General features: G+C 38.2%; 3 protein-coding genes across 3 annotated transcripts; 2 read left to right on the forward strand and 1 right to left on the reverse strand.

Annotated features, from left to right (window-relative positions):
- Positions 1–2,856: 2,856 nt before the first annotated feature.
- On the reverse strand, positions 2,857–3,804 carry LOC139946973 (beta-2 adrenergic receptor-like). The gene has a single exon (XM_071944772.1). The coding sequence runs from the start codon at positions 3,802–3,804 to the stop codon at positions 2,857–2,859; it is 948 nt and encodes a 315-aa protein (XP_071800873.1).
- Positions 3,805–4,925: 1,121 nt separating this feature from the next.
- Positions 4,926–7,870, forward strand: LOC139947499 (retinoschisin-like). Its single transcript, XM_071945424.1, has 5 exons — positions 4,926–5,224; positions 6,375–6,417; positions 7,014–7,068; positions 7,301–7,629; positions 7,730–7,870. The coding sequence occupies exons 1-5, from the start codon at positions 4,926–4,928 to the stop codon at positions 7,868–7,870; spliced, it is 867 nt and encodes a 288-aa protein (XP_071801525.1).
- Positions 7,871–10,599: 2,729 nt separating this feature from the next.
- LOC139946723 (retinoschisin-like) lies at positions 10,600–12,711 on the forward strand. The gene is made up of 4 exons (XM_071944377.1): positions 10,600–10,941; positions 11,534–11,588; positions 12,147–12,475; positions 12,571–12,711. The coding sequence occupies exons 1-4, from the start codon at positions 10,600–10,602 to the stop codon at positions 12,709–12,711; spliced, it is 867 nt and encodes a 288-aa protein (XP_071800478.1).
- Positions 12,712–15,818: the final 3,107 nt, after the last annotated feature.

The raw sequence follows: 15,818 nt of genomic DNA on the forward strand, positions 1-15,818 counted from the left end.
TTTACTTTTTGAGAAAACATTAAAACAATATCAATTCTCAATAGCGAGAATTACGGATTTATTTTAAACACATGTCATGACACGGCGAAACGTGCGGAAACAAGAGTGGGTTTCCCGTTATTTTCTCCCGAGTCCGATGACCGATTGAGCCTAATTTTTCACAGGTCTGTTATTTTATATATAAGTCGTGATACACGAAGTGTGGGACTTGGACAATACTGTTTACCGAAAGTGTATAACGGCTTTAAAAACCAAACAATAGATTTATAAATATATATACATGTCTATTACGAAATAATAGTTTAGCTCTTCGATAAGTAGTAAAACATGTACGCTGATTTTATAATGGTGTTTGATTCTATTTTACATTTTTTGATATACAATTTAATTTGTAGGCATACAATAACCCAGTAGCAGAAGAGAGTAAAGTATAGTGAGCGAAAGTGCATGCTTATTTGTACATGCTGCAACATTCTTATTGTGTAAACTTAATTTATGGTAAAAGTAGGTTCACATTGTATATTAGCAGAGTTGGGGTTTTTTGCGCCAGGAGTGTCATCATTGACAGATATGGCGCACTAGAAATGTTCAACATTATTATTATTATTATGCACAACCTTTGGAGAGTTTTTCAATAGCTTTCAGCAAGGCCATAGAATAATTCAATTTTTGTGTGTGGGTTTTACCACTATTTTTGGGGAGCACGGCTCTGATCTATCTTCTGTTTATTATATCTCGGAGGGAGGGGTAGTGTGATAACCTGTGGGGCGACCTCTGTCGATGAGTGGTGTCCAAGTGTAGTGTTGTTGTGAATGGCACCCATCTTGTTTGTTGTGAAGTAAAAGATTAACATGAAATCAGTCTGTCACTGTCAGCAGTAATTGAAATTGTAACGGGTAGTTTTATAGAACTCTTCATGGGTATTGATTTGTGTTTAGATAATCGTTTGGTTAGAGTGTTGTATTTTAGAGGGTTAATTGAATCATGCGTTTAGGTAACTCTATGTATAGAGTAGAAGGACATTGAAGCATATAGAGCAATGACATTGAAGCCAACATGTACGTGTTTATCATTCAATTCAATTCAATTCAATAATACGTTCCATATTCTTGTTGGAGAAAAGGAACACTATTTTGAGAATTAAACAGTACATAGAAATGTAACAAAATCAAAAGCGCATAAAATTGTACAGAAACAATATAATCTTAAAGCAAATAATAAATAAATAACTAGGAATTAACTATGTACATGAGATGAGCGAGAGCATCAGGCTGTTCGAGTAAGCCAGGGCTTGTAGACAACAGCCTTTATACAGACAGACAGACAGACAGACAGACAGACAGACAGACAGACAGACAGACAGACAGACAGACAGACAGACAGACAGACAGACAGACAGACAGACAGACAGACAGACAGACAGACAGACAGACAGACAGACAGACAGACAAACAGACAGACAGACAGACAGACAGACAGACAGACAGACAGACAGACAAACAAACGGCGAAGAAAAAACAGGGACAAGACAAACAAAGTGTAGTCGTATCATTTGTAATTTACTGTGTCTGTGCTATCATTATTGTGTAAGGCTTATTTATACTTTCTTGTAAGAATAAATTAGTTACAGAATATTTATCTTCTATAATTGAGACGACATTTTGTGCAACATGTAATATTGGTAGCTCGTCCTTTATTCTTAAGAAATATAGATCTCTTTTAAAATGCATATTAACTAGATTTATTTGTCACTGAAATTAATTTGTGCGTACATTTATGAGTATTAGTTTTAATTCAATCTTGTAAAACAAATAAATAATGAAAAGAAATGAATATTACTTGCACTCAGTGAGTTTCAAGAACGCCAAATGGTTCAAAACACAATTTAAACACAGTCAAATAAACAAGCACCACAAAAAACACAAAATCCACTCAAAAATTAAATTGCATTTTTTTTTTCTCACTCAAGGCGCGCAATTCTTATTTCTTCAATGAAAATGCTACTTAATTGAAAAAAAATCAGCTGATCAAAGAACAACATTTATTGTGAATTTACCTAAATTTTTTAATTAAAACAATTTTACCATTAACTGAAACTGCATAACATATGGTGAAATAATAAACGTTCAACATTGTTCTCTCAAAATATTTTTTTTTTGATAGATAGGGGCCTCCATCCTTTTGGCAAAGTTCTACTTCATGCTGTGGGTTCGAGAGTCGTGACACCGGTGTCATTAATAAGACACAACCGCGATGCTCGTCCTTCAGATGGGACATAAAGCCGTGGTCCCGTGTGTTGTTTACTTACGTAAAATAACAGTAAAGAGAAGGGGTTCACCCCCCCCCCCCCCCCCCCCCCCCCAGTGTTCCTGGTCCGATTGGCAGAAAATTGCGCCACAGCACTCTGTAAAACATTACACGGTGCTTGCTTTCAAAGACTTCCTCATAAAAATAGCCACACACCTTGCAGGAAATACCGTATGTTACAGCGCCAGGAGCGCCACTGGGTGATGGACATGCGCGCTATAATATAACATTATGCTTAACGATGGCAATATGAGACTTTGGAACGATAGGTGGCAGCAGACTGTACCAGATATATGTCCATTATTTACGTAGTTCTGAGCTTGCGCATATTACCGAGAAAAATGGATTTTACCTAGTAAGACTGCTGCCACCAAGCGTCCCAAAAGTCTCCTATTAATTATCATTGTAAAACCATAAGCAACAGCCGTAGGCCTATCTGTAGCTGATAGCTGTAGACGCCAATTTGGACACGGTCCAATTGTGTGCTGAGAGATGACTGCCACTCTAAGAATCGGGCCAACTGTCTCTTGATAACAGTGATTTCGACTTTCACAGTTCGATATCAACTGGTGCCACTGATCTTTTGCAGCACACAAATCGTCCCATGACGATTCTTTTGGCCACCTGACGAAAAGACTCATTAAAAAGACAGTAGATGAACACATTAAACATACTATTACACATTGTCAACCATTGTATTACACATTCAATTATTGGGGGAGGGGTAACGCCCATCGATGTTGTAACTGCAGCGTACATGACAAAATTCGGTGTGTAGCAGATGGCAAAAATTACAGTGACAATGAGGAATGTTTTCAACATCTTTTCTTGATCCGCTTGTGCTTTTTTCTGACGGTTACGGTTTAGTTGTAGATCTTGCCGTTTACTGACTTTGATGATGCGATAGTAGACAAACAACATGATCGTCACAGGAGCTATGTCACCCAAAATGAGGATCAGAATATCAACAATTGCAGAGCTGTGTTCTAGAAAACATACCACTGGAGCTTTTTGAAAAACACTTTTCACTCCAAAAATAAGCTTGATTCCGACTGGGCAACAAAATGAAAAGCACGATGCAAAAACTACAAGCATGATGAAGCGACGTCGGGTACACCATATCGGGAACTTATACGGCCGTGTGACGGCGATATACCGTTCAATGTTAATAAACAAAACAGACAGAGATGACATCATGAAAGATGCAAATGCAACTACAGCAACAACTTCGCAAACGAACTGTCCGTAGACCCATTTTTCTGTGGCTGATGGCACGACACTGAGCATTGAAATGATCCCAACTGTTAAGTCATACAACGAGAGAGTAGTCAGTAGAACCTTGGTACTGTCGGCCAAAGTTGAGACACCACGCACCACAGCAATCGAGAGAATATTCCCCGAAATGACCAGCAAACCAATGATAACGATGAAAAATGTACGGATAACAATAAACGATTCAGGCAAACCCGATAGGGTTGTAGTTGTCGTGGTGTTCATTGTTTCTCTACTTATCGTTAACAGTCAAAAGCTAAACACGTTCATCAACAGACAGGTCTTCAACAGGCTGGTCTTCAGCTATATATGCAGCAATCGCCTGAAGACGATCAGAGCATACTGATCGAAACGTCGACTTGAAACCAACGGTTCTTTTCAGAACCACCCCAACTCATTTAGAGATTATCATTACATGGTGTTACCACAAATCTTTCTATTATCGTATTTACACCATGCAAAGTTTCCATTAATACTAATGCAAAGTTGCAAAGCACGGCTTGTCATCAGATGTTCGTTGTTCGCAGTTCGATACCACATTAGTGTGCTCAGTGTCTTGATTGTATACCAACTTGTATGTATTTCTTCCAAAGTAGGTCCATACATTAACATGCAGTCCAGTACATATCCAAAGGACTGCCATTTTCATCGCTATTATAATAACAAGTTTCCGTTCACCGTTTGATGTCTCTGAATTCCTCTCAAAGGTTGTCCCCTTGTCTGAACAAAAACGTCAAGACACTGTAATTTAGAGCAAATTTGAGCGTGCACAATGGTTTAATTAAAGGTCTGCTATTTTTAATAGCAGCCAAACTTGTTGACTTTTAGTTGACTACTGTAGTCGACCATTAGAACCAGCCTCATGACCAAGCTTTCTTTCCCGACTGGTAGCCAATTGTTTCTTGCTAACCGTGTAGAGCGCAGAAGGGAACTCCAATAGACCCATACAAATACTCCTTCTACCCTCCATCCATCCGACTATGGAACCAGCACTTTGCAGCTTATGTGTTCTGTTCACTATAAAAAAAACTAATTTCTATTTTTTTTTATGTATTCAAAATGCCAAAACATCCAAATTGCAGAAAGTCTACGGTAGCCTAATTGATTTCTATAAAGAAGTATGGGAAAAGTAATTAGTGTTATAGCCCATTTCAGCGGGTTGCAATCTGTATGGTTATTGATTTTTTGTGACGCAAGTGGACCAGAATCAATGGGTTTTTTTTTCATACCATGGCAACACTATTATCCGCAGTTTAATTTGAACCACGATCTTCCATGAATTTATTGATAGGGGAACAAATTATGTTGTGGATAGGGCAACTCACCATTTTTAGCCAGAGGAGACAATGGCCGTGTTGAGTGGTTTGATTTTCCTCTTGCTTAAGATGTTTCTTGAGGTTTCAGCGTCTTATAGTGTGAGTGGTCTTTACCGAGAGGTCTGGTACCAGCCGGTAGAGCACCACGCCCTTCTAGGCCAGTCCTTCATGAATATCTCAGGCATCTCTGCCGTCAGATGTTCAGTTCGGTGTCTCAGCCATCATGGATGTTTTTCTTTCAACTACGATCACATCAATCAAGTCTGTCAGATGAACAACGCCAGAGCTGAGCACGTCTGTGACAACTTTCAAGGAATGCCGTATGTTTCGTATCAGTGATCATTCGTTTTACACGTTCAAAGCAAAGTAGCACGTCCAGATCTTGCCAATGCCCAATCACAAACTCGATACTGAAGGCTCCACCCTACTCGGACCATTGTCTTTGATAAACGCTATACATATTCATGTTATGTTCAATAGAGCAGGAGAGCTGGAGGCATGTTGTTTAATCCCCAGGAAAATTCTCTTATTGTCTGCTCCTTGAAAAGCATGCAGGTAGCGGACAATCAATCAGAAGGTAGTGCTAGCATTCACTATAGAGGAATGATTTACTTAGAATTGCTGCTGTCCACTAGTGCCCGGCCAAATATAACCAAAGGAAAAGGCGAAAAGGGGCACATTTTTGATTTTTTTTAAGTACCCTCTTAAACTATTTTGCAAAGAAATGTATGTTAAGAAGGGGCTGGGTGAAGCATGTTGGGTGTCACTGTGGCCGAATAACATAAGGATTTATTTATAACTATTAAAGCTGATACTCCAGCGTCCTTTACTTACTGTTATTATGTGCAAACACAAAAACACCATATTCATATCACTCGGGTGTTGGATTGAAACTCCAAAATCCAGTAGGGATCACACAAAGTAGGGTTTAAAAAAAAATGAAAAAAATATAATATTGTAAGTGACCAACTAATCTTATTTGAATGTGAACAGCAGTCCTGAATATCATTACAGACGAACGTAAACTTATTTGAATGTGAACAGCAGACTTTTTCTTTACAAGTTGAGCACACCTACATTGTTAGACTCCAACTGCACAACCAAAGGGACTTACACATGTTGTATTGGGCTCACAAGTAGTGGTATTATACTGTATAGGCTATTGTTGCACTTTTTTTTTACACACCCTGCTTGCTTAGTACATCTTTCCTCTATAGTGAATGCTATTAAACACTACACTGTCTTGTGAGTGATTGTCCGCTACCTGCATGCTTTTCAAGGAGCAGACAATAAGAGAATTTTCCTGGGGCTTAACACATGCCTCCAGCTCTACTGCTGTATTGACTAACATGAATATGTATAGCGTTTAACAAAGACAACGGTCCGAGTAGGGTGGAGCCTTCAGTATCAAGCTTGTGATTGGGCATTGGCAAGATCTGGACGTGCTACGGTGCTTTGAACGTGTAAAACGAATGATCACTATCACGACGCAACCGCAAAACCAATGACCTGCAAGGTAGTTGTAAAATTCGTTTATGTGTATTTCTAAAGGATTCAACCAAATGATTGTTATTTTAAACAGCTACCTGGGGGGAATGTTTTCAACGGAAATGTATTTAACTTGTTCACCATTTTAATGTAATTTTGATATGTGTACACTTCTGAATTTTTCGTAATATTATCGAATAGAAAAACAGGCCCCTATATACCATAAGGATTTGAAAAACTAAAAACACTTCTGCCGTTGACGGCGCGTGTCATAAGACAATGCCGCTGACGTCATTTGTGGGAGTTTACTTTGTTATACCTCCACGCTGCAACAAAGCGGCTGTACAAATTGGAGCTCCCAACTATGACGTTTTGAGAGTGATTACGTAACAGGGCTTTTCGCAAATCTCTCAGAAAAGCGCTGGATAAGGGTATTCGAAATGTTTTTTTTTTCCACAATTAATATCTATTTATAATCATATGACTCGATTTCCTTATTCATTAAAAACATTTAAAATGAAATTCAGCCAAGTTCACGGCTTGACATTTTTCGTTCAAGCAGGTCTTTAAAAGTTGCACAATTTTTTTGTATAAATTTCAAAATGTGTTCGTTCCTACCTTGTTTTACAGAGTATTATTTCTGGCAATGAAAAGTGCGCTCCTGTGAAGGTCTCTGTGGGTTTTAGTGAGTAATCAGAATTTTTTTTGTTTTAGTTCCGTTGGAGCGTTTTAAGACACTGTACATAACCAAAATGTGCCCAGTGCCTTTAAGAACATGCAAGAAACTGTGGAAGATTAAGACATCATGACCCAGTTCAAGTAGATCTTTTTTATCCAAGCTACCTTTAATAAAACTCAAAACCACTATGTGGGCATTATGTGTACATAAATATTGTATCTTTCTGTTCCCGATCCAGAGAAACTCGGTCTTGAAGATGGTTCGATCCCCGATGAGAGCCTCTCCGCATCAAGTAACTGGGTCGGACCGCGAACGTCAACACCGGCTGGTGGCCGTCTCAATAAGCTACCGCCTGATGATAATACCATAGGAGCTTGGCATGCTAAGGTAAAGGATACCAACCAGTGGATACAGGTGGATTTAGGCAACCCGACCTTCGTCACTGGGGTACTCACTCAAGGGCGTAACGGTGGAGCTGCCCAGTGGGTGACAAAGTACAAGGTGCAGTTCGAACCGCCCTCACCGGCAGGCCTTGTTGATGTGAAGGACCAACTTGGTCAAACTCAGGTATGTTGATATGCTAAAGAGCCTCCTTTGATTTCACCCTTTTTAGAATGGAAACCTTGATAAACAACTAATAGTAAGATGTTATTTGTCGTCCTCCTAGATATTTAATGGCAACACCGACAGAAACAGCATCGTGGAGAGGCGCTTCTTCAAGCCCGTCTTGGCGGTCAAGATTCGCATCGTGCCCGTTGAGTGGGAGTCGTTCATCTGCCTGCGTTTTGAGCTGCTTGGCTGTAAATAAGTAACGTACAGTAGACTTGGTGAGTTTTGGTGAGAAATCAGATAATTATTTCTTTTAATTCCGTTGGAGCGTTTTAAGACACTGAACATAACCAAAAGGTGTCCAGTGCCTTTAAGAACATGCAAGAAACTGTGGAAGATTAAGACATCATGACCCAGTTCAAGTAAAAAAAAAAAATTATCATAGCCACCTTTAAAGGCAGTATACACTGTTGGTCATTGTCAAAGACGAGCCTTCACAGTTGGTGTATCTCAACATATGCATAAAAAAAACAAACTTGTGAAAATTTGAGCTCAATCGGTCATCAAACTTGCAAGATAATAATGACAGAAAAAACACCCCTGTCACATGAAGTTGTGTGTGTTTAGATGGTTGATTTCGAGACCTCAAGTTCTAAATCTGAGGTCCCAAAATCAAATTCGTTGAGAATTACTCCTTTCTCGAAAAACTATGGCACTTCAGAGGGAGGGTTTTATGCTAATAATTATTTTGAGTGATTACCAATAGTGTCCACTGCCTTTAATGAAACTCAAAACCACTATGTGGGCATTATGTGTACACAAATCTTGTATCCTTCTATTCCCGATCCAGAGAAACTCGGTCTTTAGGATGGTTCGATCCCCGATGAGAGCCTCTCCGCTTCAAGCAACTGGGACGTCAACGATAAGAGAACAGATTTTGGTAGCTCGTCCTTTTTTCTTTAGTGGAAGACCGCACCTTCGTCTGCTCACAATGATGGGTGCAAATCACAATTTAGTTTTATATATTTTAAATCTGCTTCAAAATTCCAAACTTGAGTTGGATGTCAAAGATTTTACATAAACATATATTAAAGCAAACAACCTATGTGCCTTTGTGTCCGATCCTAGAAACACAGACAACGAGAAAATACAAATCCGGATTGAAGGCAGAGTAAACTTTATTATTGCACAAATTGTTCTGCTTTAGATGCCTTAAAAGGGCTCCAGGCCTAAAGTCTTTTAATATTTGAGTGAGATCAAACTGGAAATGTGGTCTAGTTGGTTGCAGTTTACTTTGATTTGAAAGTTTAAATGTGAATAAAAATAGTATAACTTGATTTGATTTGATTTGATTTGATTTCCTTTGTTCCGAAAGGAATATTTTTTTATACCCCAACTTTCTTACAACAATAATTTAAAATAATACAATATTGAGGTTCACATATTTAGGAAGAGTGAGAAAAAAGGTAATAATAATTATGATGATTTAATCATTTATACTGCGCCCATTCCATAAAGTGTAAACAAGTGCATAACAAAATAATTATAAAAATAATAAAATTTATACAACAGGAAAATATACAGCAATCCAAACAAATGAAAATACAAGGACCTTACAGAACAATCCGTTGAGTACAAATTGCAAAATATTAAGACAGCAAACCCAAATAAATTAGTGAAGGAACAATATATGCACAATCATATAAAAAGCTTCTTTAAAAAGATAAGTCTTAAGGACAGATTTATAAACATCAAGGCTACCAGCGCTCCTAATATGAAGGGGAAAGTATCAATTTTAAAGCGATTATTTGAAACACTGCTTTCCTTAGCAGACATACACATACACGTGGCTGAGCAATTGAAAGACGTGGAAACATGATCTCTCAACCAGTTGTTAAAACGTGCACGCATTAAAATATTTATGAATGCCCGGCTTCACAAAAAAAACAAAAAAAAAAAACGAAAGTCATAGATTTTGCATTTAAGTTAAACTAACATGGTAGAAAGCTTCAGCTCCCCAAACATAAGAGAAAATTACCCACCCAAAAAAACTTCCCCTGATGAAAGCTAAGTCGAAAAGAACAAGTTCCAACGGTCGCGGCCACATCAAACTTTGAATTTGAATGTACAACTCAGAAAGATTTACGACAGGCACAAGAAATATTGAGGGCGCTCTTAATTGTATTTAGCGTACAACCGCGTTTGAACCCCTATGGGGTAGTACACTACTTGCCAATTTCTCCTTGCTTTGGCTCTTTAAACTTTAGCATGACTTTAGCTTGTGTTAATATGATGGGTCAGCGCCATTTTCTCAATGGCAAATATTTACTACAAGCACAAAATAATTACAATTTAGATCCTGTACCTATTCACTGTTGTCATCGTTCTATCGCATAGGTCTATACCTTGCTGGACAAGACATGAGCTCTTTTATACGCCCCTGGGGTGTGATCGACCGCCGACATAGTATAATTCAGAAAGCTATATTTAGTATTTTATTGGTAAACTGAGCTGACATCATAATTAAGTCAGCATGTATCACGGGAAGTTATTAGGTCCACTTTGGAAGTCGAATATCTAGTTTTTGTGTTTGTCTTATTTTTTTGCAGTACAAAGCTCACAAACTCAAAAGCTTGCTTTTCTGAAATGAGAAATTGCGGCAGCCATTGTGTTCTGTTCACTATAAAAACAGACTAATTTCTATTTTTTGTTTTATGTATTCAAAATGCCAAAACATCCAAATTGCAGAAATTATACGGTGGCCTAATTGATTTCTATAAAGAAGTATGGGAAAAGTAATTAGTGTTATAGCCCATTTCAGCGGGTTGCAATCTGTATGGTTATTGATTTTTTGTGACGCAAGATGACCAGAATGAATGGGTTTTTTTCATACCATGGCAACACTATTACCCTCAGTTTAATTTGAACCACGATCTTCCATGAAATTATTGAGAGGGAAAAGATTATGTTTTAAGCCAGAGTGAGAAAATGGCCGTGTTGAGTGGTTTGATTTTCCTCTTGCTTAAGATGTTTCTTGAGGTTTCAGCGTCTTATAGTGTGAGTGGTCTCTACCGAGGGGTCTGGTACCAGCCGGTAGAGCACCACGCCCTACTAGGCCAGTCCTTCATGAATATCTCGGGCATCTCTGCCGTCAGATGTTCAGTTCGGTGTCTCAGCCATCATGGATGTTTCTCTTTCAACTACGATCACATCAATCAAGTCTGTCAGATGAACAACGCCAGTGCTGAGCACGTCTGTGACAACTTTCAAGGAATGCTGAATGTGTCGTATTACGACGCAACCGCAAAACCAACGACCTGCAAGGTAGTTGTAAAATTCGTTTATGTGTATTTCTAAAGGATTAAACCAAATGATTCTTATTTTAAACAGCTACCTGTGAGGAATGTTTTCAACGGAAATGTATTTAACTTGTTCACCATTTTAATGTATTTTTGATATGTGTACACTTCTGAATTTTTCGTAATATTATCGAATAAAAAAACAGGCCCCTATATACCATAAGGTTTTGAAAAACTAAAAACATTTCTGCCGTTGACGGCGCGTGTCATAAGACAATGCCGCTGACGTCATTTGTGGGAGTTTACTTTGTTATACCTTCACGCTGCAACAAAGCGGCTGTACAAATTGGAGCTCCCAACTATGACGTTTTGAGAGTGATTACGTAACAGGGCTTTTCGCAAATCGCTCAGAAAAGCGCTGGATAAGGGTATTCGAAATGTTTTTTTTTTACACAATTAAAATCTATTTATAATCATATGACTCGATTTCCTTATTCATTGAAAACATTTAAAATGAAATTCAGCAAAGTTCACGACTTGACATTTTCGTTCAAGGTCTTTAAAAGTTGCACAATATTTTTGTATAAATTTCAAAATGTGTTCGTTCCTACCTTGCTTTACAGAGTATTATTTCTGGCAATGAAAAGTGCGCTCATGTGAAGGTCTCTGTGGGTTTTGGTGAGTAATCAGATAATTATTTGTTTTAGTTCCGTTGAAGCGTTTAAAGACACTGAACATAACCAAAATGTGCCAAGTGCCTTTAAGAACATGCAAGAAACTGTGGAAGATTAAGACATCATGACCCAGTTCAAGTAATTTTTTTTTTATCAAAGCCACCTTTAAAGGCCGTATACACTGTTGGACATTGTCAAAGACGAGCCTTCACAGTTTGTGTATCTCAACATATGCATACAAAAAAAAACTTGTGAAAATTTGAGCTCAATCGGTCATCAAACTTGCAAGATAATAATGAAAGAAAAAACACCCCTGTCACACGAAGTTGTGTGTGTTTAGATGGTTGATTTCGAGACCTCAAGTTCTAAATCTGAGGTCCCGAAATCAAATTCGTTGAAAATTACTCCTTTCTCGAAAACTATGGCACTTCAGAGGGAGGGTTTTATGCTAATAATTATTTTGAGTGATTACCAATAGTGTCCACTGCCTTTAATGAAACTCAAAACCACTATGTGGGCATTATGTGTACATAAATCTTGTATCCTTCTATTCCCGATCCAGAGAAACTCGGTGTTGAAGATGGTTCGATTCCCGATGAGAGCCTCTCCGCATCAAGTAACTGGGAAGGCAGTGATAAGAGTACAGCAGCTGGTGGCCGTCTCAACAAGACACCGCCAAATAACCTTATCATAGGAGCATGGTGTCCTATGGTACCGGATACCAACCAGTGGATACAGGTGGATTTAGGCAACCCGACCTACGTCACCGGGGTACTCACACAGGGGCGTAACGGTGTAGCTGCTCAGTGGGTGACAAAGTACAAAGTGCAGTTCGAACCGCCCTCACCGGCAGGCCTTGTTGATGTGAATGACCAACTTGGTCAAACTCAGGTATGCTGATATAGCCTCCTTTGAATTTACTTTTTTAGGATGATAAAAATACCTCTTTAACGCTATAAACAATACGTTTGTCATTTTCTTTCTAGATATTCAATGGCAACACCGATAGAGACAGCATCGTGGAGAGGCGCTTCTTCAAGCCCGTCTTGGCGGTCAAGGTTCACATCGTGCCCGTTGAGTGGAGTGGCTTCATCGCGCTGCGTTTCGAGCTGCTTGGCTGTAAATAAGTTGTGAGGTAAACGACCAACCGTAATTGTTGTAGCAAAATGGAGAGAAATCGCTTGATGTCAGATTTGTGACCATTCTGTGACGTATTATAACAACATTATATATTTTGCCTCATTATCATCAATATCGTAAACTCTTTGTCTTGGTAGTGCTTGCAATAGTTTAGTTTTATATTGCGATTTTACAGGCATCATTCTAGGAGAAGGATTTAAAAACTGTGAAAAAAATCAAACAATCTAAGTTCTGAATGGTCATCTCAAGCCTGACACAAATGGACGTAAAACCCTCTACATCCAAAACATTAATGGCATCCATAATGAGTACCGAGAACATCTTTAAAGCCATTATACACTTTCGGTAAACAGTATTGTCCAAGTCCCACACTTCGTGTATCACAACTTATATATAAAATAACAAACCTGTGAAAATTTAGGCTCAATCGGTCATCGGAGTCGGGAGAAAATAACGGGAAAACCCACTCTTGTTTCCGCACGTTTCGCCGTGTCATGACATGTGTTTAAAATAAATCCGTAATTCCCGCTATCGAGAATTGATATTGTTTTAATGTTTTCCCAAAAAGTAAAGCATTTCATTGAATAATATTTCAGGAGAAGTCTTTCACCATTACCTTCTGTAAACCCTGTAAATAATTTGTAAATCTGTGAACCTTTTTTTTTTTCTGTACCGAAAGTGTATAATGGCTTTAAAGCCACTAATATAAAATTTAATAAACTTTAATAAAATTTATAAAATTTAATTTGTAGGCATACAATAACCCAGTAGCAGAAGAGAGTAAAGTATAGTGAGCGAAAGTGCATACTTATTTGTACATGCTGCAACTTTCTTATTTTGTAAACTAAATTTATGGTAAAAGTAAGTTTGCATACACAACATAATGGAATGTTTTCCGATAGCTTTCAGCAAGGCTATAGAATAATTCTTTTTTTTGTGGGTTTTACCACTATTTTTGGGGAGCACGGCTCTGATCTATCTTCTGTTTATTATCTCGGAGGGAGGGGTAGTGTGAAAACCTGTGGGGCGACCTCTGTCGATGAGTGGTGTCCAAGTGTTGTGTTGTTGTGAATGGCACCCATCTTGTTTGTTGTGAAGTAAAAGATTAACATGAAATCAGTCTGTCACTGTCATCAGTAATTGAAATTGTAAACGGGTAGTTTTATAGAACTCTTCATGGGTTTTGATTTGTGTTTAGATAATCGTTTGATCAGAGAGTGTTGTATTTTAGAGGGTTAATTGAATCATGCGTTTAGGTAACTCTATGTATAGAGTAGAAAGACATTGAAGCATATAGAGCAAGGACATTGAAGCCAACATGTACGTGTTTATCATTCAATTCAATTCAATTCAATAATACGTTCCATATTCTTGTTGGAGAAAAGGAACAATATTTTGAGAATTAAACAGTACATAGAAATGTAACAAAATCAAAAGCGCATAAAATTGTACAGAAACAATATAATCTTAAAGCAAATAATAAATAAATAACTAGGAATTAACTATGTACATGAGATGAGCGAGAGCATGAGGCTGTTCGAGTAAACCGGGGCTTGTAGACAACAGCCTTTATACAGACAGACAGACAGACAGACAGACAGACAGACAGACAGACAGACAGACAGACAGACAGACAGACAGACAGACAGACAGACAGACAGACAGACAGACAGACAGACAGACAGACAGACAGACAGACAGACAGACAGACAGACAGACAGACAGACAGACAGACAGACAGACAGACAGACAGACAGACAGACAGACAGACAGACAGACAGACAGACAGACAGACAGACAAACAAACGGCGAAGAAAAAACAGGGACAAGACAAACAAAGTGTAGTCGTATCATTTGTAATTTACTGTGTCTGTGCTATCATTATTGTGTAAGGCTTAATTTATACTTTCTTGTAAGAATAAATTAGTTACAGAATATTTATCTTCTATAATTGAGACGACATTTTGTGCAACATGTAATATTGGTAGCTCGTCCTTTATTCTTAAGAAATATAGCTCTCTTCTAAAATGCATATTAACTAGATTTATTTGTCACTGAAATTAATTTGTGCGTACATTTATGAGTATTAGTTTCAATTCAATCTTGTAAAAAAAATAAATAATGAAAAGAAATGAATATTACTTGCACTCAGTGAGTTTCAAGAACGCCAAACGGTTCAAAACACAATTTAAACACAGTCAAATAAACAAGCACCACAAAAAAAAAAAAATCCACTCAAAAATTAAATTGCATTTTGTTTTCTCACTCAAGGCGCGCAATTCTTATTTCTTCAATGAAAATGCTACTTAATTGAAAAAAAATCAGCTGATCAAAGAACAACATTTGTTGTGAATTTACCTAAATTTTTTAATTAAAACAATTTTACCATTAATTGAAACTGCATAAAATATGGTGAAATAATAAACTTTCAACATTGTTCTCTCTCAATATTTTTTTTTATAGATAGGGGCCTCCATCCTTTTGGCAAAGTTCTACTTCATGCTGTGGGTTCGAGAGTCGTTACACCGGTGTCATTAATAAGACACAACCGCGATGCTCGTCCTTCAGATGGGACACAAAGCAGTGGTCCCGTGTGTTGTTTACTTACGTAAAATAACAGTAAAGAGAAGGGGTTCGCCCCCCCCCCCCCTTTGTTCCTGTCCGATTGGCAGCAAATTGCGCCACAGCACTCTGTAAAACATGACACGGTGCTTGCTTTCAAAGACTTCCTCATAAAAATAGCCCCACACCTTGCAGGAAATACCGTATGTTACAGCGCCAGGAGCGCCACTGAGTGACGGACATGCGCGCTATAATATAACATTATGCTTAACGATGACAATATGAGACTTTGGAACGCTAGGTGGCAGCAGACTTTACCAGATAAATGTCCATTGTTTACGTAGTTCTGAGCATGCGCATATTACCGAGAAAAATGGATTTTATCTAGTAAGTCTGCTGCCACCAAGCGTCCCAAAAGTCTCCTATTCATTTATCATTGTAAAACCATAAGCAACAGCCGTAGGCCTATCTGTAGCTGATAGCTGTAGACGCCAATTTGGACACAGTCCAATTGTGTGATGAGAGATGACTG

This window comes from Asterias amurensis, chromosome 14 (assembly GCF_032118995.1).
Source record: "Asterias amurensis chromosome 14, ASM3211899v1".
Taxonomy (NCBI): Eukaryota; Metazoa; Echinodermata; class Asteroidea; order Forcipulatida; family Asteriidae; genus Asterias; species Asterias amurensis.